The sequence below is a fragment of the Marmota flaviventris genome, chromosome 2 (assembly GCF_047511675.1).
Source record: "Marmota flaviventris isolate mMarFla1 chromosome 2, mMarFla1.hap1, whole genome shotgun sequence".
NCBI lineage: Eukaryota > Metazoa > Chordata > Mammalia > Rodentia > Sciuridae > Marmota > Marmota flaviventris.
The window spans coordinates 14,784,339-14,806,576 of record NC_092499.1 but is presented as its reverse complement, the minus strand read 5'-3'; the positions used below and the strand labels follow the sequence as shown (position 1 = coordinate 14,806,576).

Below are 22,238 nucleotides of genomic sequence, written 5' to 3'. Positions count from 1 at the left end.
TGTCAGAGACAGGTTTTCAGATTCCTGAGCCAGTGTGCCATGCATACAGTAGGTGCTCAATAAATGCCCTATGAAAACGAGCTGAAGTCCAGCAGGTGTGCATCCATCTGCAGAGCCCTGTGGTCACTCAGTGCTGGCACCTGGGGGCTGGAGTCCTCCACGGTCAGCGCTTTCTTCTCCACCCAGCTCCATTGCTCTCCAAAGTCTTGGAAACCGACTTCATTCCGCAGCTCTGGCCGGGGGTGGGCCGGCGCCCGGGGTCATGATGCTCTCTCTTAATATTACAAACTGGATTCCGTGAATTAGTCCATCCGCCGCTGGCAGCTGCCTAGCTGGAGTCCTTCTGGCAGCTGGTTTTTAGCTGCTCAAATGCCACAGGGACTTGCCACTCACTGCTTTTCCCCGGGGGCTGGGCTGGCTCGAAGGCTCTGCCAAGTTTGACATTTGGCGAACACTCCTGTTAACAAATTGCACCTAATCTCACCTCTGCGGGGGCTTCGCTGGGTGCACAGCTCATGTCTCCCAGGCATTAGGGGCAGCCTGCGGGGACACATGGGCGTGCACTGATGGGCAGCTCTGTGGGCACAATCCGAGCAGAGCCAGGCCCAAGAAGATCAGCAGGGAGTGAGTTTGGCTCAGATGTGCAACTGCTCAGCTCTGCCCAGGACCCATCTGTGACCCCTCATGACCTCATTTTCATTCTTGGGGAAGTCCCTTGCTCTTCCCCCATAAGCAAGCCACTAGATCAGACACCAGTCCCGGAAAACAGACACAAACAGACGTGGTCCCTGCAATCTAGGCTCAGAAAGGGAACGAGGCACATACAACCTCCTCAATTAAGCTCATGAATGAAAAGGCTTTGAGAAGTGAGCTCAGGAGCACTCGCTTCTAGGATGGTCAGGAAGTTGTACAGACAGGTCGCATCTGAGTGGGCCTTGAAGGTTGAGTAGGAGTTTCTTGACAAGTCGTAGCAGAACTGGAAATATACGTTAAGACAGGAGACGCAGATCCCAGGGCATGTATGAGAAACAGGACTGGCCAAATATGACAGGAAAGCAGGAATTATGGGAGAAGCAATTGGAGAGATGATGACACCTAATCAATCATTGTCATCACCGTCACCACCTCCAGAGGAGTCAATCCATAAACATACAAGCACCGGAGACTGTCTGCAAGCTTCTCAGGGTCTTGATTTTGTCTGGTGGGAGATGATCCAGATGCCACATGTGCTCAGCAAGGGTCCCTCCAGGACTGTGGCTAGAATGCGCTCTCACCCCCGACACCTCATTCCCATGGCACAGCCCCGGACCCCTCCCCATTCACCCCAATGCATTCCATCCTCACCGCATCAAGAAGTAAGGATGAGGAGTCCACTTCACAGACGGGGAAAGCAAGGCCCAGGGTTTTGAAATGGGGAATGACCCGCTCAGGGTCTCCAAGTGTGGAGTCCTGAAAAAACTGACAGATGAAAGGAAGAAGGTTTTTCCAACTAACTTCCAGTCGTTGCAGAGTCAACCTGAACAATTCAGTGCACACTGTCATTGAGGTGCTGGGGATGGTTAGGTGACCCTGACTAGGAGAGGAACCGACCCATGAGCCAAAGACTACAGCAGGCCATTGTTGTCATCACTGAGGGAACTGAGAAGGGCTCCTGATGTGCCCAGGAGACCTGGGAGAATCTCCTCAAGTCCAGGAAGACAAAGAGAGCCAGAGATTCTTTGTCTCTGCACCAGCGTGCCCAGTGACAGCGTGGCCCAGGACAGGTGCTCAGTGGGGACTGCGTGAGTGGATTAACACTGGTTTGTTAAGATTCGGAGCCTTCAGGCGAGAAGCGCTTTTACTCTTCTCAGACTTGGGCTTTCGCCCAGTCCCTGAGGGGTCCTGCCGCCAGCCCCTCAGGCAGATCCCACAGTCTGGGTCATTTCCAACACGAAGACCAGCCCTCATTTTGGACTCACCCTTATTAAAAAGTCCAGTTCAGGGGTTGGGGCTACAGCTCAGTGGCAAGCACTTGCCTAGCATGTGTGAGGCCCTGGGTTCCATCCTCAGCACCACAGACAAATGAAACAGGCCGGGCGCGGTGGCGCATGCCTGTAAACCCAGAGGCTCGGGAGGCTAAGGCAGGAGGATCTGGAGTTCAAAGCCAGCCCCAGCAATGGCGAGGCGCTAGGCAACTCAGTGAGACCCTGTCTCTAAATAAAATACAAAATAGGGCTGGGGATGGGGCTCAGTGGTTGAGTGCCCCTGAATTCAATCCCTGGTGCCCCCCAAAAAATGTTTTTAAATGAAAAAAAATAAAGCCATGCTTGTCCATCTACAACTAAAAAAAAAAAAAAAAAATTTGAAGTCCAGCCCACTCCAAAGCACCCCGCCCCCACCTGACTCCTGGCTCAAGACTCGGAAGCACTTTCCTTCCCCCAACTCTGCAGCTTCTGGCGCCCCCCAGTGTCACCACACACATGCAGAGGAGGGACCCAAGGAAAAGTTTCGGAAGTTTTGTTGAGTAAAGTGTCTGCCATAGAGCTGTCGGGGACGCTCTTCACTGGGCATACACCTCAGGATGATTGACTCCCCGGTCCCTAAATGCCAAGGGCATCCTCCCTAACCATGTGACAGCACAAACACCCTCTCGTGCTGACAAATGCTCCCGATGAGGGTGACATTACCTCACTTTGGGAACTGAGTCTTAGTGGGGCTGTTTGCCATGTTCTATTGGCCAACGCCTGTTGGTCCAAAGGCTCCTTCATGAAGCACACAGGGATTCTGGGGAGGTCCCATGGGGACTTCCACACTGTCCTGTGGTCTGACTTTGGCCTTACATCCTTCAGATGACCTCTTGTGACCCCCAGTCTCACCCCCAGGAGGTCTGCCCCAAAGACCTGCGTGTGTCCTGTTGGGGTCCAGCAAAGCCTCTTGGTTGGGATCCACTGAAGGTTTCAGCCAGCTACTTTCAGTAGCATCCCTGTGTCCCGTGATGAATGACAGCTGTGCAGGTTGCCATCACCACTAAACTCCGCCCATCCTGCTGTTCCAGGTTGGGCCTCTGCACTGGGGTCCCTGAGCTCCGGGCTCCTGTGTTGCAGTCTCACAGTGCTGCCACCTGGTGTCCCCGCTCGGCAAAGACTTCAACGTGCAGCTGCCAAAAAGAGACAGCGGTCCCCCTTTTCTTAAGAGAACCTGTCCCCACAATTATTCTCCTTGCGTCTCTTTCACTCAGCAAGGGACCAGGAGAGGGGTATCTGTCCACTTCCACGAGCACCTGCCTCTCTTCAAGGTCGAGTCTTCCGTTAATTTTTTGGTTTGATGAACATGTCCTCAAATTTGGTGGTTGCGAAACTCATCCACCTGTACAGAAACATGGGTGAATTTCATGGTTTTGTAAATCATACTACTACAAAATATTTAAGCAACCACTGTGCAGAAGAGGCCAGTGAGCCCACAAGAAGGTGCTCAGCATCATTGCTCATGGCCACAATGGGACCCCACTCCATTCCCTATACATTTGCACTGAAGTGGCTAAAAGTTAAGACAGAAATGGTATGTGACACAGATGATGGAGAGCACTCAGAACCTTTGTACCTTGCTGGCGAGAACATAAAATTGTACAACCACTTTGGAAAATAGTGTCTGTTAAGACTGTGACCAGCTTTTCCACATAAGAGCTGTGAGCACATACGTCCACCAAACACTTGTGTGAGAATGTACACAGAGGTCTTCCTTGCTATAGCCAGTGGCTAGAAACAGCCCTTTGGATAGTTGTAGCACATACATCTGCAGATTAGACCATTAAAAATGAATTGCTAGACTGGGGTTGGGGCTCAGTGGTAGAGCACTTGCCTAGCATGTGTGAGGCACTGGGTTTAATCCTCAGCACCATCTACAAAAATAAATAAATACAAGTAAAGCTATTATGTCCATCTACAACTAAAAATATTTTTAAAAAATGTATTGCTAGATGGGCTGGGGTTGTGGCTCAGAGGTAGAGTACTTGTCTAGCATGCGTGAGGCACTGGGTTCGATCCTCAGCACCTCATAAAAATAAAATAAAGATATTGTGTCCACCTATAACTAAAAATAAATATAAAAAATGAATTTCTAACTGGGCTTGGTGGTCTCCATCTGTAATCCCAGCTATTGAAGAGGCTGAGGTGGGAGGATCCCAAGTTCAAGGCCAGCGTAAGCAATTTAGGGAAAAAGCCGTATCTTAAAATAAATCAAAACTAAAAATGTAGTTCAGTGGTTAAATGTATACTTAGCCAGATGGGAGGCCCCAGGTTCAATCACCAGCACCAAAGTAGAGAGAGGAAGAGGGAGAATTACCAATACGTGTGACAACACAGACGAATCACAGAAAGTGTTTGAGGCTGGATGCCGTGGCACATGCCTATAAATCCCAGTGGCTCAGGGGGCTGAGGCAGAAGGATGGCAAGTTTGAGGCCAGTGTCATCAACTTAGTCAGACCCTGTCTCAAAATTTTAAAAATAAAAAGGACTGGGGGTGTAGTTCAATGGTAGAGCACAGCGGAGTTCAACCCCCAGTACTGCAAAACAAAGCAAATTCTGAATGAAAGCAGCTAGATACCAAAATGTGGGCACCACCGTCAGTCATATGAAATTCTAGAACAAGTAAAACTACATCATGATGACCAAGACCCGATTCCTGAGCTCTTGGCTCTAGGTTGGATAGGCTGAGACTAGGAAGGTCCATGAGGGAAATTTCTGGGTGCTGGAAATCCCTTAGCCTTGTCTGCACAGCTGTGGTACATGGGCATGACACATGCGTGCATACGCACACCTCATGCATTTGTATTTTTTTTTAATTGATTTTTTTTGTGTGTAAAGTTTGCCTTCAGAAAAACAATCAAATAGAGGGGAAAGGCTAAGGCTTAGGTGGGAGAGGCCGTGGAGCAATGGTCAGAGAGGCAGGCGAAGACCCAAGGACGTGGGGAGACTGCTGTTGAGGTCCAACTGACCCCAGCAGTGGCCAGATTCAGAAGGGAGGGACAGGGCACGAGGTTGGGCAGCCAGAGGATGAAGGGAGAGTCTGGTCCTGTGTATCCCAAAGAAGCTCCGTTGGTCAGCTTCGTGTCACTGTGACCAAAGACCTGACAAGAACAACTTAGAGTCCGGAAAGTGTATTTGGGGATCACAGTTTGGGAGGGTTCAGTCCATCGTGGGCTGACTCCCAGCCCAGCATGAAGCCCAACTTCTATTTTCATCTCCTGTTTGTCTTAAGAAGACCTGGAGCTTTAGGGCTGAGACGCACATTAAGCTCACATTCCAGGACCTCCCAGGCAGTTGTCCAGTGCCTGGGTCAACCCTGGGGGCTCCCGAGACCTCTGCGTGGGGACCTGTGTGCTCCACTTCCCCCACTTAACTTTCACAGCTCAGCTTAACACTGTGGGGACCCACGTCGAACTCCAGGGTTGGCATATAAACAGCCTTTGAGGCTGAAGAGGTTTGAGAGTCAACCTTTTGTTGGAGATAAACAAAGGAGCCTTCTTGAAGCTGCCCTTAACTAGAGCAGCAGCCTCGGGAAGGAGAAGCTGTCAGAAATTCCCTCTTTTGGGGTGGGTCGATTCCCAGGAGAGAGGCCAAGAGTAAACCTGTCACCACTCTGAGCGAGTCTGTTTTTTTTTTTTTTTTTGGTACTAGATATTGAACCTAGGGACACTTAACCTCTGAGCCACATCCCCAGCCACTTTTTATTTTTTATTTTCAGACAGGGTCTTGCTAAGTTGCTTAAGTCCTCTCTAAGCTGCTGAGGCTGGCTTTGAATTCGTGATCCTTCTGCCTCAACCTCCTGAGTCACTGGGATTATCCGTGTGCGCCACCACACTTGGCCACATTTCATTCCTTTTATTTTATATTATTTTATTGTAGTTGTAGACGGACAGCATGGTTTCATTTTATTTATTTATTTATCTTTATGTGGTGCTGAGTATCAAACCCAGTGCCTCTCATGTGTTAGGCAAGTGCTCTGCCACTGAACTACAACCCCAGGCCCCAGCCCATTTTTTATATTTTATTTAGAGACAGGGTCTCACTGAGTTGCTCAGGAATTTACTAAGTTGCTGAGGCTGGCTTTGAACTCACAATCCTCCTGCCTCAGCCTCCCAAGCCACAGGGATTACAGGTGTGTGCCACCTGCCTGGCTTAGTTTTCAATTATTTATTTAACTGATACATAAAAACACAAAACTTGTAGGTAGCAATGGGATAGCATGTGATGTTTCGATGCATGTATACATTGTGTAATGTTTAAGTCAGGTCAAACATATCTGTTTCCTTACATACTTATAATTTCTTTTTTAATATTTATTTTTTAGTTGTAGGTGGACACAATATCTTTATTTTGTTTATTTACTTTTATGTGGTGCTGAGGATGGAATCAGTGCCTCTTGCATGCTAAGCAAGCGCTCTACCACTGAGCCACAACCCCAGCCCCAACATTCCAAATCCTTCCTTCTAGCTTTTTGAAATATCCAGTACTTACTTGGGTTTTTGCTTTTGTTTTGTTGCTGGGGATGGAACCCAGGGGTGCTCTACTGTTGTAGGGACAAACAAGGCAAGGCACCGAAGATAGCAGGAAACAGTTTTATTTGGCTGCAGCCAGTTTCAGAGGGCACAGCGTTTGCTGTAATCAATCAATCCCCTGAACCCCGAGTTCAGGGAGTTTCAGAGTTTTACACCCAGCATGTAAGGGGAGGGGCTCAGAAGTTCACAGTCTGCAGAAGTTCACATAAAAGCAGCTTTTTCTTTCACTGTTTTGGGCAAGTTAACCCTTCAAGGACAACACCTGAGAAGGGGGGAGCTTCTTCTCCCCTTTCTTTCCTCCCCTGCCAGCTGTTACCATGGAGCCCAGTTGGAAACTTCTCTCATCTTAGGAATGTAGACATCTCTGTGAAGCCCAGCTCCAGGCCAGAGGCCTTATTTGCACATTTACAAACTGCTATACTGGATCGTTTGTGAAAAACTAGTAAGGGGGTGTCCAGTACCTGGAGTACTGGTATCTTCTTGGCCAGTGGCCAAGTAACAGGGTGACACGAAAATAGGAAGTTCATCTACATTGGACTCTTTTTCTGAAAGTCCTAAAATCTGCCATGGTGAAGAGGGCTTTTCTGTGGAGAAAGGGGGTGCCACTTCATTACCACTGAGCTACCTCCCTAGTCCTTTTCATTTTTAATTTTGAGAAAGGGTCTCACTAAGTTGCCCTTACTAAATTGGCCTTGAACTTATGATCCTCCTGCCTCAGCCTCCCAAGTAGCTATGATTATAGATGTGCACCACAGCGCCTGACTACAGAATGTAACTGTTATTCTTAGTCATCCTATGGTGCAATAGCACCCCAAAACTTCTTGCTCCTATTTAACTGTAACTTAACCTACTCCCCCACTGACCAACCTCCCCTTATTTCTCCCTCCCCTCGTGATCAAAAATTAGTATTCCTTGAAAAGACATTCTGATGGATTCCTTCAATACCCTAATGGGTCCTTGGACCTCCAGGATGTGTACATCCTACTTTAGAGAGTTCTGCCCTGGAGCTCTGGCTCTCAAGCCACCAAATCAGAATCCCTGGGGATATTCGTTTAGGATGCAGACGCCGAGGGCCCTGTCCATGGCCTGCAGAATCACCATCTCTGGGATGCTGTCCTTTGACCAGCATCCTGACTGGTTCTGATGTGCCCTGATATCAGAGAAGGGCAGGTGAGCAGGGAGAGCCCTAGCCCCAGCACGAGGCCTCTGTCCACCTTTGGCCTCCACCCTCTCACCCACCATTCCATCCACTTTCGTGAAAATCCACTGAGAACCTGGAAAGTGCATCATCCTCTCCGGGTATTCTCGGCCCGTGAGGTGGCTGTTCACAATCCCACACGCAGGTGAGGCTACAGGAGGAGACAAGTTTCCTGATGCCAAAGTGACATTGCTGGAACTTGGCTTGGGTCTTAGCCTCCTGTCCCTACCCCATCCACTTCCCTGGGCTCAGGGATATTCTTCACAGCTGGACTTTGGCCTTCCAGCCCCCAGCAGTACTCTCCCCAAACCAATCTCCATTGTTTACACCTGATTCATATTTTGAATGATTTTGGCCACCAAATCAGTTCAATAAACACTGTGTCCAGCTAGGACACCTCCATGGCACACGTATATTTTGCCTTTTGGGGTTTTTTGTTTGTTTGTTTGTTTTTTAATAAAATCCATTAGGGTGTTGGCATGTGCAGAATCCCCAGAACGTGGAGGAGAGCTTGGAGCAAAACCAGTACTCAGAAATTTTTTGCTGCATTCATGTTCAGATAGGATCAAGAGGTCTGAAGAAGGCATTGAAGGAAGGAAAAGTAGGTTGAGGAAATGTGACAGAGGTTGACAAGGCTGGACTGCTGAGCTGGCTGGGATGGGTGAAAGAGAATGAAAAGCTTCTGGTTTAGGTCTCTGAATGGTGACATTGGCCAGGACAGAGTACAGGTGAGGTTGAACAGATCCTGCAGAAGAAGCTAAGTTCGGTTTTGGAGATTCTACACCATGTAGGTCATATGTTGCTTAACCTCAGGGACACCTTCTGCAAAATCATCATTAGTGGTTTTGTGCATACCTCATAAGTGGGCTTACACAAACTAAGACAGATGTGATGTCACTAGGCAATGAAATCATATGGGACCACCGTCAAACATTAGGTCTATTGTTGACCAAATCATGTTCCAATTATTTTGCATACTTCTTTATTTTCACAATTGCCCCAGTTCTTTGTCAGTCGGTATCACTGTCGTAAGTTATTGACAAAAGCCCAGTAAAATCTAACTTTTTCTTTCTTTTTTTTTATTATTTTTTTAAGGGTAAAATATATACAAGGTGCACAACACATGTGCGAGGTACTTCGATAGCACAACCCACCAACACCTGCTCTTCCGGCGCAACTTTATTCGTAGGATGTTTGGCCTCCTTCGGCTTCCGTAGTCTCCCAGCAACTTCCTCTCCTGAGTGGTGAATGCACTTCCGGCAGCAGCCGCCGGAGCAGCCGAGGCAAGATGGTGAGTGACTAAGGGTTTCAGCCGGTGGTCGCGGTAAGGCAGTATCCGAGGAACGGCGCGAGGCGAGAGAACCAGGCGGATGCCGAGGAGCTCGGTCCTCCCTCTCCCCTCCTGTCGGCCGGCTCTCCACTGCGGGCCGAGGCTCGCGGAGCCTCCGGCAGACGGCGCGCAGATCTACCGCTGGCCGGGCTGACCAGCGGGCCTGGCCGGGGGCCTGCTGCCTCTGCCCGGCGCCGTGGGTCCCCACGCGGGGGACAGAAGAGCGGGCCGCCTCGCCAGCGTTGCCTCTCCGCCGACCGGGCTGGGCCGACGGCGCTTCCTTGCAGTACCGGGGCAGGCGTTTTCCGAGCGTTGGGAGGGAGAGGTTGGAGGAGGAGGCGGAGGGAGGGACTCGTTGCAGCCGCCGAGGGGTGAGCGGGGCGGGGAGCCGTTTGGAGTGGGCCTTGGAGGGAGCCGTGAGGACGGCGCTTTGACAGGCGGACTGGGAGGGAGGGGGCCGCGGTCCACTGCTAGGAAAGGCGGCCCGCGTGTCGGCGTTGACCCACTGAAGGGCCGAGCGCGGCGCACCCCGGGGCCCGGGCGGCCTGGGGCTGACGGCCCCCCGCAGGGCGCTCGAGGTCCAGAGGCGAAGGCACGCCGAGTACCTGCGGGGACGGGCTGGCCGGTGTCACCACTTGCTCTGTTTTATAGGAAGGGAAAGGACAGCGAGGGTTGGCTGGTTTTTGATAGGGTGTCAGCCAAAGACTGCCAAAATTTGAGCAGAGGCCTCAATTGAGGGAGTAGCCATGTAAGTGTCTGAGGGAAGCCAAGACCGCCAGTGCAAAGGACCTGAGAGGGGACTGCGTTTAGCCTCAACCTTGGATGGCAAGAAGGCCAAAGCACGCAGTGAGGACCTCCGGGTGGAATTCTAAGCCTGTGCCGGGTGTTTTACAGCGTTTCTCCTTATTCCTTACAACACACCAGCCCTATCTTTTCTGGAACAGTAAGAAACAGCTGTGCTTTAGTATCTAGCAGACCTGGGTGTGATTCGTGGCTGTTTCTGGCAGGCTCTATGACAATAAGAGCACTTACCCTCTCCAAGCCTTGGTTTCCTTATTTGCAAATTGGGGGTAATGATAGTACCAATCTCTTGGTGTTAGTAAGAATTAAATGGGATAATATTCCAAGAATGTTTAGCATACTACTTGGCATATAGTAAGGGCTCAAAATTCAGTGAACTTTTTGTTATTTGAGACTGAGAAACATGTAAAATGCCCCAGGGATGGAATGAGGGACCCATTCAGGAAAATGTTCTGATTTTTTCTGATGAACCTGGAAAGTTTTAAGTATAGACAGGTTGGCAAGGGCCAGGCATGCCAAACTAAAGAGTTTGGGCATCACACCATAAAGGCCAGGGACCGCTGAATGATTTTGAGGAGAATTGAAGGGCCAGCTGTTTGTTTTTAAAGGCAGTAGCTATATTGGTGAGAGAAGAAACTGGACCCAAGGTTCTCATATCAGAGGCTATAATCCAAATAGATGAGCGCCTGAATACTGGGGATGTAGCTCTATAGTACAAGGCTTGCCCAAGTGAGGTCTGGGTTCATTCCCCAGTACCAGAGTGTGGGAAGTGGGGCACAAGGAGGCAGGGGATGATGATGGTTTTGGATGAAAACCGGAATGAAGGAGTGGAGATAGGAGAGAACAAAAAAAACTGAACCAGAACAGAATCTGGGCTGTTTTAAGGCCCACATTTTGTAGCCAGACTGACAAAATCTTGACAGGCAGAGCTGGGAGGGAGGGGGGCGCGGTCCACTGTAGGAAAGGCATAAAGTTTTAAGGTGAGGAGTAGATAAAGTGCAGTTGATATTCTTCTGGATCATAGCGTAATGTACATACAGTGTAAATGATTGTCTGTTACCTTGATTTTCTTTATTCATTGCATATTGGTGAGAACTTATTTTAAATTGTGTATGTAGTAAGTTGTCTGTCATTTTCTGCAACAGGAGCTAGTATCATCCCCTGCTCTTCAGTTAAGACACCAAAACTCAAGGAGGTGACCTGACTTACCCAAGGCCACAGAGCCTGTGGTAATAGAACCAGAATTCAGACCAGAATCATCTAATTCCACAGCCCTATTCTCATGCTTATTGCAGTTCCTCATCTATAAAGAGGGAATAATGAACCCTTCTTGGAGGATTATATGTAATTAATGAGATTGAAGGAAAAATATCTAGTAGAGTTGGGCACTTAGTAAGCATCCCACCAACATTAGCTGCCCTAGCCATCAGCAAGTTTAATAAATGTTAAAGGCTTATAATTTGAATTGCCTGTTTAAGCAAAACAAATTGTGTTACCCAGATTCTCTCTGTGTCCTTAATTACTTTCTTCAGAGTAAATTACAAAATTTATTGTGCTTGTGGAGCAGTATATTTGACATTAACTATCAGGTAACCATGGTAGAGTTTTCTGTTAGTGAAACTGCTAGTGTATTAATTTAGAGTCACCTACATGGAAGTGAGTTGAGGGAACTAAGCAGTCCCCTCTATAATCAGTAAGTTCACTGTTAACTCATTTCTAAGTCATTGCTCTGTGTTAAGCATTGTCCTATAAATGAAGGGTCTGTTTTAAAATAAGAAATCTCACAAGCTTTTTAGTTACATTAAGTTCTTAATATCTTAAGGTGATTCAGCTTTTCAGATTGAACAGAAAGACCTGCCTGGTGGCCCCCAGGTTTTAAGGTGAGGAGTAGATAAAGTGCAGTTGAAATTCTTCTGGATCGTAGTGTAAGGTACATACAGTATAAATGATTGTCTGTTATATTCACTTTCCACAGGATGATTCCTTGAAATACACTCTTGGTAGCCTCACTCTGGTAATTTTATATTAAAGAATGTCAAGCTCTATACCTTCTGCTCAAGAGGGAGTGATCTTAGAACCCCAGCCTCCTTAGTTCTGTCTACTTCTTAATAGAGTTACTCTTGCTTCTAAGATGTAGTCAGTTGCAAATAATCTCTACTACACTAAATACACACATTAGCTACAAGGCACATCCTGGGTTTGTAAATGTTAAAATAAGAAGATGTGTTTGTGTTTTAGAATCAGAACAGTAAGAAGGATGTTCTTTTGAATTGATCGTATTTTGAATTTATATCTATGTCTGATTTTTTTTTTTTTTTTTTTTCCTTTCAGGGTCAAAGTCAGAGTGGTGGTCATGGTCCTGGAGGTGGCAAGAAGGATGACAAGGTAAATAAGAAACCAGATATGTACTGTGATGTGAAATTATGGAAAATGGCATAGGTCTCAACTGAGTTCTTTGGGTATTCAAGAATTTTAAAAAACAAAATGATCTAATAATTATTTAACTAGCCTGGTCTATAGATAAAATATACTTTTCATGAATAGTCTGACTCATTGTCATTAATGTGCATTATAAAAAGGTTACATTTACTTATTACATTTTACTTATTAAAATTGCAAGAATGTGAAACCTAGTTTTTTTGTTGTTTGTTTTTTAAGGATGTTTTTAAAATAGTATCCTAAAAAAAAAAAAAGTATCCTAAAAGATAAGGAAATTGTACCACCTGATGGTACTACAGGAATACATTTATGTTTTATGATTTCCATATGACCTTTTTTCTTGCTCTTCTAAAAACTCAAGGATAAGAAAAAAAAATATGAACCTCCTGTACCAACCAGAGTGGGGAAAAAGAAGAAGAAAACAAAGGGACCAGATGCTGCCAGCAAACTCCCACTGGGTAATGACATGGTTCCTCCTTCCTGTCTTCCCAGTTCCTGGGGGAAACCATCTCTGTGCATGTGGCTTAGTGTCTTTAAACTTGTAGCTCTGTGCTCCTAACCCCATTCTACCATTCCTCTGAGTTATAGTTATACTTTATTTTAAAATTGAGTATTATATAAGTATATCTCACTTAAAAAAATTCATTTCTTTAAATAGCGAGCCCCTTTAGCTTATCAAAAGTATGTGTGTTGGTCAGCTTTCCATCGCTGTGGCCGAAGTACCTGACAAGACAGCTTAGAGAAGGGAGTATTTATTTTGAATTCACAGCTTCTCTGGTTTCGGTCTGTGGTTAACTGACTCCATGGCTCTGGGCCTAAGCATTGTGGCGGAGGACAGCTCCTTAACCTCACCCTATTTGCCTGAAGTTACCAGTAGTCCATTCAAATTATCAATCCATTAAATGGGTTGATCCACTAATGAGGTTATAGCTCTCATAATCTAATCATATCACCTCTGAATATCTCTGCATTCCCTAACACAGGAGCTTTTCAGGATACATTAAAGATCCAAACTATAACAGTATGGTTTTAGATTACAAAACCCAACTTAAACTTGAGTAACTCAGAAACATTTCATGAAATGAAAGGTCACTGTATTAAAATTTGGATCATGTAATGCCTGAACTTAAAATTCAGTGACTTCCTGCTTACAAAATAACAAGTGTCCTGACCCAGTCTCCCTCTCTATGTCCAACCCTGCCACTCCTCTTTGCTCACTGGTCACACTACCTGCTTTTTGTCTTTCAACTTCTCTGTATATCAGGGTCTTTGCCCTTACTCTTCCCTTTGCTTAAAATGTCCTTCCCATGGCTGTCTGCTTCTCATCTTTTCAGGCTTCAATTTAAAGACCACCACCATGTCCACCTAAAAGTGTCCTTCCCTACTTAGAAGAAATAAACTTTTTTTTTTTTTTAATTTTGCTCAGTTAAAAACAAAGGGAGTCAAATAGTAAAATCACCCATTAATCTGCTCTGATAACATGGATATATAATGAATGTTAAAGGTGACATTTCAGTTTTATAGGCAATAGGATGGGTTATTTAATATAAATGGATGAGGTTTTTTAATATTCTGTCCAGAGAAAATGAAATTAGGCCACTTGCCTCTTGCCAGATGGAGTATAGATATACATGGGAAATAAATAAATGAAATATTCAGGGATATATTTAACCTTAGGGAAGAAGAGGCCTTTTGAAGAAAGCTAGAAAACCCAGAAACTATGAAAAGCTGACAGATTTGTCTATGTAAGTGATAAAATTCCTCTGTAGCATGAGACTTTAAAACAAAGTCAAAAGAATCAAAGCACGGAAAGGTTAATATCCCTGATATTGTAGAAGCCTAAAAATGGATGAGCATAAAATAAACCAACTATCTAGTGGATCAGTGACTTTTTTCTTCTTAAAAAGAAAAAAGTGTTCAGTCAGTACGTGTCATTCTGCGTTAGCCGTTTGGTCCGAACCTTGTTCCCATTTTTAGATGTTTGGTTATAACTGCCAGCATCCCTTTTCTATTTTCATCTCAGTACTTGCTTTGCTTGGGGTTAGCAAACTGACTTTTCCACAGTTTTTCCAACTGAAATGAGCTTATTTTATTTTATTTTGTTGTTCTTTTCCTTTTCTTTTCTTTTGGTACCAGGGATTGAACCCAGGAGTGCTCTACCAATGAGCTATATCTCTAGTTATTTTTATTTTTTGAGACAGGGTCTCAAGTTGCTGAGGCTGGCCTTGAACTTGCATCGGCCTCCTAGTCACTTAGATTATAGGTGTGCACCACCACCCCCAGCTAAAGTGAGTGTTTTTGTTTTTGTTTTTTGGGTTTTTACAAAATCTTGGACTGGGGATACAGCACAGTGTTAGAATGCTTGACTAGCAAGCATGAGACCCTGGGTTTGATCCCCAACACTGCAAAAAAAAAAAAAAAAAAAAAATTAAAATGCTAATATTTTCTCCTTAATTGCAAAGTTCCAAGTAAAATAGAACTTTATTTTTTAATTACAGTGACACCTCACACTCAGTGCCGTTTAAAATTACTGAAGTTAGAAAGAATTAAAGATTATCTTCTCATGGAAGAAGAATTCATTAGAAATCAAGAACAAATGAAACCATTAGAAGAAAAGCAAGAGGTAAGTGGAGAAGTTACTCTAATTTTCTTTTTTACAAACTGAATTCTATTTAGAATCTGAAACTGTCAGATAAGTTAGATTCCAGTAGGTAAACTTCTCCAGGCCTGTGTGAAGCCTTATTAGGTATCTTAGAAAAGCATCAGCTGCTCTAACAAACTAAGAACCTATAAGGACTACCTGGTGCCTCTTAGGTCTAATCGGCTTCTCCTTCTTGGTATATTCTATAGGAGGAAAGATCAAAGGTGGATGATCTGAGGGGGACCCCAATGTCAGTAGGAACTTTGGAAGAGATCATTGATGACAATCACGCCATCGTGTCCACATCTGTGGGCTCAGAACACTATGTCAGCATCCTTTCATTTGTGGACAAGGATCTGTTGGAACCAGGCTGCTCAGTTCTGCTCAACCACAAAGTGAGTTGCTAGTCTCTAAGGAAATCCATAGGAGTGCTTTCTGCCTCCTCTCAGACCTGTCCCAAGTATGTGGATGCCAGAGCACTCCTGGGAGGGGAGAATGATGCCATAATTGGCATACTTTGTTGTCAGCAGACTGAGGGAATATCCTGTTCTGTGTTAAAGCTTGGTGTTCCTTGCTAGGTGCATGCCGTGATAGGAGTGCTGATGGATGACACAGATCCCTTGGTCACAGTGATGAAGGTGGAAAAGGCCCCCCAGGAGACCTATGCAGATATTGGGGGGTTGGACAACCAAATCCAGGAAATTAAGGTATGGCTGGGAACCAGTTCTAGGTTTTTAGACTGTTTCTTATTGCTTGTCCTATTCAGGGTACTTTAGAATTTGTTTTTCTTTATTGATCAGATTAGTGACCATCTTGGGGCTTATCAGTTGTGAGTTGTTTTTGTTAATTAATCTGAATTAGATAGTAAATATTTATAGTATGATAGTTCCTAGCAACTGCAGCTTAATACTTACTATATGTAATGTTTAATTGTGTGAAGACATGTTTCCATTGACTTTGGCTGTGGATATCTAGAAACCTCCAGTGTTGTATGGAGGTAGCATGTGTACCTGCGCATGCTTACTGAGTGCTGGGGTCTAGAACATAATTCCAGCTCCTGCAGTAGTCCTGGGGATTGGGGAATATGGTCATTTAGGATGCTGTGGGCCAAGTGTCTACATGCTCTTTAATCCACAGGGAAGTCAATCAGATATCCACTGGTTATCTCTCAGGCAATTGGGATATAGATTTAATGTCCTTAGGTGGGAACAACCATCAGGAAATCTTTCTTGGTCCTATCTATAGTTTATTTGAAAAGTGTGAATTTTACGTTTCTTAAGTCACTCTTGCTCAGTGCTGACTTCTACTAGAAACTTGAAGGGAACTGGGTATAACTTAGAAGCTGGCTGCTAGGAGCCTAGCTGGGACAGATGTCCTCTTCAGTATGCCCTTGCTGCTAATGCAACTTAAGTACATTGTCTCGAAGAGTGAGATTTTCACTTATTTTTGCTGGAAGGAAGATATTCTCATGTCAAATAATGCTAATAATTTCAATATGAAAGACTAGTTTTTAGCAGGTATTTATTTTATTTTTTAGGAATCTGTGGAGCTTCCTCTCACCCACCCTGAATATTATGAAGAGATGGGTATAAAGCCCCCGAAGGGGGTCATTCTCTATGGTCCACCTGGCACAGGTATGCTGGTTTGACTCTTTATAGGTACTCAGCTCATATCTTGAGTAGCAGCATTTGCTATTGTAATTACTAAACCATCCAGTGAGGACACCACAACTATTCTAGGGTATTCAGATCAGATTCACTTTCCTGACCCACTTGTACTAAATACGTATTTGTCAATGAAAGTGTGAATGAATCATGATAAAAATACATGTATATATATCTGATTGAACATGTTCCTGAAGGTGTGCTGGGGGTTGCCCACTTCAGAGGTAAAGTAGGCCCCTGGGCCCAGAATCGTGGAGCCAGAAACAACCACTCTACTGCAGCCCCCAATCTTTCAGCTCAGGAAATTCATGTTTCAAAGAGATTGGTGACTAACCCAGGGTGGCAGCAACTTTGGGCACTGAGCAGGTAATAGCTGAAGCCATAATGGAGACCTGATGCTCAGCCACACACCTTTTACAGAGCACTGGCCTGAAGGGCTGGAGCCCAGCACTGGGCAGGTGAGCCCCTCAGAAGCGGGTGACCTGTTCAGTGAAACCTCTAGCTATTGAAGCAACCCAGCAACTGGTCTTGGCTGCTTCTGGACTGTAAGAGCCCATCTATTGAAAAGGCCCTCTTTTTCTTTTAGCCATCCTTAACTGATTCTCTTGGTCCAGTCCCTAAGCCTTTTCATCTGCCACTGTACCTAAGGGAACATCGTTGTCATATATCTCAAAAGTTTAGCTCCCTGTCCTTCCCACTCTGGAGTTTTCTATGTCACTCCCCAGCTAGATTCCTCCTTGGGTTCCCCTGTTGGTCTCAAAGTGCCAGTTGTGCTGCAGCTGTTTCTGAATCCTGCAGTGGCACTCAGTCCTCAGGCATGTCCTTACTTACCATCTAAAGGGGTTACCGTCTGACAGATCTAAAATTCTCAAATTGGATATTCTTTGTTTTGGACTCAAAATAGAAATATCATATTGGAGATATGGTTTGAGATCTTCCTGAGATCAGTGAGAGGAACTGCCTTTTCCTCAAAGGTCATCCCAGACTGAGAAAAGTCCTAAACTTTCCTCAGCTCTCATTTGTAGGCTCCATCAAAAGCTAGTTAGGGCTCACATGCCTGAGCTGACATCAAGCCCACCTAGATTAACTATGCTAGTGATAGAGCCATGTGACCAATGCTCATGAACCTTAGGTATAAGATTTTTAAACATTTAAACCTTTTTTTTTTTTTTTTTAAGTTGTAGATAGACACAATACCCTTATTTTTTATTTATTTTTATGTGGTGCTGAGGATCAAACCCAGTGTCTCATGCATGCTAGGCAAGCGCTCTACCACTGAGCTCCAGCCCCAGCCCCTTAGGTGTATCTCTTTAGGATCAAACCTAAGATTCCAGATGGTGTATCATCACTGATAACTCTGCAGTTTATTTGATTCTCTAACCCTGGGTTGGATGGGTCAGGTTAATTTTATATGCAGCTTTGAAGGGACCCAAGGAAAGCTCACATAGAGGGAATATATATATATATATATATATATATATATATATATATATATATATATATTGCTAGTATAGATATTCTTCCTATAGGTAATTATAGTTTATAATTCTTTATTGGAAACTTTGGGTCAAGGTTGGAAACTAACCAAGTATGTAAGATATTTGCTGATATTATCGTTGATGATTTTAAACAAACGGTTCAAAATAATCAACCTTAGGTTCTTCTAAATTTCCTCTTACCTACTTAGGAGAACAGAACTGCAAGACTCCTGAAGTGGTGTTCCTTTCATCACTCGGTTACCCCCATCTGTGGTGATATCACTACTTAAGGTTGTGATATTTCTAAGTTAAAATAAGACTTGAGGGTTTTTTTCTTATCCTTTTTCTTTTTATCTAAAATAGGTAAAACCTTGTTAGCCAAAGCCGTAGCAAACCAAACCTCAGCCACTTTCTTAAGAGTGGTTGGCTCTGAACTTATTCAGAAGTACCTAGGTGACGGTCCCAAACTCGTGCGGGAATTGTTTCGAGTTGCTGAAGAACATGCACCATCCATTGTGTTCATTGATGAAATCGATGCCATTGGGACCAAAAGGTAAACTTCTCCACCTTTTTTGCCTTAATCAGAGGTAAAAATCACACAGCTCTGTAAGAATGATCATTGGGCTCTGCATGGGTGGTGAGGTCTTGTTGTCTATGGCCTTCTGTGTGGGTGCTTTGGATTCTGCTCTTTGGAAGCTAGGTAGCAACTACCCAAGAGCAGGGTTATGTCTGGAAATTGGTCAGTCTTGAAGAACTACAGCTTGAGCACTTGCCCTGAGCAAGGACCACCAGGATTTGAGGAATAGAGCCATGAACATCGTAGTCTCTGCCCTTGAGTTCACAGTCAGGTTGTGGGATCAGACACCAAACTGGAAAAGGAAGACGGAATCAGTACTCCAATTTCAGGCACAGAAACTTCTGTGAAGAATTTTGTGATCTGTAGCTTGGTTGACGGGGGTCTATTTGTGCTGCTGTAACAAAATACCATAGAATGAATAAATTACAAAGACAGAAGTTTATTTTCTCACAGTTCTGAAGGCTAAAAAGTTCCAAGATCAAGGTGATGACATTGGTGTCTGGTGAGGGCTGCTTTGTGCTTCCAAGATAGTCACTTGTTGCTCAGTCCTCATGAACATGGGGCAGAAAGGCAAAAGAGGACAAATGCTATGTGCTCATATGGCAGAGTGAAGAGGCCTAAGCTAGTTCCCACCAGCTTTTTCTTTAGACACTAATTACCTTCCAACACATAAATTTGGGGGGACACATTCAGAACATAGCATAGGATGCTAATTTTTTGTGTTAGAAGAATGAGGGAGTATATTTGGATTGAGAAGAGAATGTTAAGGTGTTCTGTCATGGTAAGGTCTTTGCTGACCTTCCCCTTTAGCGGGAGATTTGGGTCTTTATTTCTTCTCTTTTTCCAAAGATACGATTCAAATTCTGGAGGTGAAAGAGAGATTCAGCGGACAATGTTGGAATTGTTGAACCAGTTGGATGGATTTGATTCAAGAGGAGACGTGAAAGTTATCATGGCCACAAACCGAATAGAAACTCTGGATCCAGCACTTATCAGACCAGGTTAAATTTGCTTTTGTTTCATCTTGGAGAATTAATGTATTTGAGTGTGCTTTGGGGTGATTATAAACTGATACACCTAATAGCAAATGCCATAGTGAAACTTAGAAGGGGTATATCTTTGGTAAATCATATTCTAAGTTCTTGCATCTTAACCCTTTGAATTCTAATCTTACATCTTGATCTTTTTCCCCATAATAAATATTCCCTTTTTAGCCTCAAATACTTGCTTTTTTCTTGAAAAAATAATTTGTATGACAGCTGGGGTTTATCATTTACATTCAGGTAACACTAGAAAAAACTAGTGATTTGAGCCACACAGGGTGGAGCATGCCTGTAATCCAAGCAGCTTGGGAGGCTGAGGCAGGAGGATCACAAGTTCAAAGCCAGCTTTAGCAAAAGCGAGCGCTAAGCAATTGAGTGAGCCTGTCTCTTAAATCAAAGTAGGGCTAGGGAATGTGGCTCAGTGGGTGCAGTGCCCCTGAGTTCAATCCTCAGTTACCCCCCACCCCAAAAGTGATTTGTTTGGCCTCTTTTGTAATGATTTTAGCCCATAGGTCTCTCCTTTGTCACTAAATGTGCCATTCAAGAATTGCTTCTTTTATTTCTGAGGATACTAAAGCAGAGAGGATTTATTTTAAATGGGGTGAATTCAAATATAGAAATTTACTAAGTATTAAAGTAAATGTTCACTTTTTAAGATCTAGGTGTCATTCCCACAGAACACCCCCTGACTGAAACCACACCTGTGGGGAGACAGGATGAGGCCTCTTTTTGAGGGCAGAGCTGGGTCTGGAGCGGTGTGACTGGAAGCTTTCTATCTGCAGGTCGCATCGACAGAAAGATTGAGTTCCCCCTGCCTGATGAAAAGACTAAGAAGCGCATCTTTCAGATTCACACAAGCCGGATGACACTGGCAGATGACGTAACCCTGGACGATTTAATTATGGCAAAGGACGACCTCTCTGGTGCTGACATCAAGGTGAGTTAACTGGCTGAGTCAGCTTATTTCTGGAAAGGTCACTCCTCTGTCAGGAAAGATTGTGCTCCTGGGGTGAGAGGTTTGTGTGGGTCTTAACATTTTCTTTGTTATTAGTTTTACCATTACATCCGAATGGTAGATTTGTTTTTTATTTGAAGGTGTTTTGTGAATTATTTTATGAAGTAAATGACCCCTAAGTCCTTGTAGCCACAATGATGAGTTACTGGCATAAGTCTGCCACCTTCTCTGCAAGGCCCAGGTGACTTGCTCAGGTGTTCTAGGCCAGAAGATTCGTCTTCCCACTGCATTCTGATAGGTTACACCAGATTGTACCTCTGGGCTTTATTACAAATGTATTTGAGTTAAGATGTTTCTTCTCAGTTGCCCACAGGGTTTATAAAACAAGGCCTAGCAGCCCTGAATGTGAGCACAACTTGCTTTCTCTGGGAAGATGTGGGTCTTTGTAAGCATAAGTGCCATGGCTAGGGAGGAGTGACATACACCACGCTTTCCAGGCCAGTGCCTCACTGAGCCTCTGGATAGCTGGCATCGGTCATGGAAAACTAGATTAGTTGCCTACTTGGAGAGTAAAGTCTGTATTCTCTTTTTAAAACCATAGAAACCAGCTTTTTATTTTAAAAAATGCCAAGCCTTCAGAAAAGTTGCAACAACAGTACCATGAACACCTACATTCCCACCTGGATTTATTTGTGGTTAACACTTTACCACTTGCTTTCTCTTCCTTTGCACAAGCACTCTCACTTTTTAGATAAACCATTTGAAGTAAATAACCTGATAGCTATAACCAATCTAAGGGTCACAAGGGCTCTTATGATGCTTGACTTTGAGAAAATATTAGTATCAACGCTGTAGTGCAACTTATACTATCTGACTGGAATACATGTTCTGACCCTTGGTAAATGAAATAGACATTTATTCTCAATTGCCTCTAAATTCCAGGTGTAATTTCCTAGGCACGTTCTCTTTTTAATAAAAAAAAAAAAAAAAGTAGAGCTACAGAAATTACTAACCTGCCAAGCCACATACCTCATTAGAACTAAAACCTAGACACAGCCTGGACTCCTGGCCAGTCTACTTTCTTAAAGTATTCCCAGTTTAAGCCATTTCAGATCCTTTTAAAACTTTAAAAAATAATAATCTTTTCCCAGTGAGCAATTTGTATTTAGTCTATCTTATGCCTTATTTCAAAATAGCTCATTTTCTGAACATACTGACTGCTTTCTTTCAGGCAATCTGTACAGAAGCTGGTCTGATGGCCTTGAGAGAACGTAGAATGAAAGTAACAAACGAAGACTTCAAAAAATCTAAAGAAAATGTTCTTTATAAAAAACAAGAAGGCACCCCTGAGGGCCTCTATCTCTAGTGAACCATAGTTGCCTTCAGGAGTTTTCTTGACCCCTGAGAGGGTTGAGTTTGGGGAAGTTGCCCAGAAGAATCCATGTTCCTGTTGATTTTTATTAGCAAAACATCCTGTGTATCTTCTGGAGTACGACGTATAGGATGCCCATTGGGCACCTTCTCTTGGTCACTGTGCTGCTCTCTGCTTCCGAATAAAATGTGCTCTTTCACAGACA

General features: G+C 44.4%; 1 protein-coding gene across 1 annotated transcript; it reads left to right on the top strand.

The window, feature by feature from the left end:
* Window positions 1-8,968: 8,968 nt before the first annotated feature.
* Psmc1 (proteasome 26S subunit, ATPase 1) lies at window positions 8,969-22,238 on the top strand. The gene is made up of 11 exons (XM_027931532.2): window positions 8,969-9,024; window positions 12,196-12,249; window positions 12,665-12,761; window positions 14,802-14,926; window positions 15,154-15,339; window positions 15,523-15,651; window positions 16,482-16,578; window positions 18,450-18,639; window positions 19,513-19,664; window positions 20,489-20,643; window positions 21,893-22,238. Exons 1-11 carry the CDS (start codon window positions 9,022-9,024, stop codon window positions 22,025-22,027), a joined length of 1,323 nt encoding a protein of 440 aa, XP_027787333.1. The 5' UTR covers window positions 8,969-9,021; the 3' UTR covers window positions 22,028-22,238.

Coding starts and splice junctions, on each gene's coding strand:
- Psmc1 (XM_027931532.2), top strand. Junction 15,340..15,522: donor CAGTTCTGCTCAACCACAAA/GTGAGTTGCTAG, acceptor GTTCCTTGCTAG/GTGCATGCCGTGATAGGAGT. Junction 18,640..19,512: donor GATGCCATTGGGACCAAAAG/GTAAACTTCTCC, acceptor CTTTTTCCAAAG/ATACGATTCAAATTCTGGAG.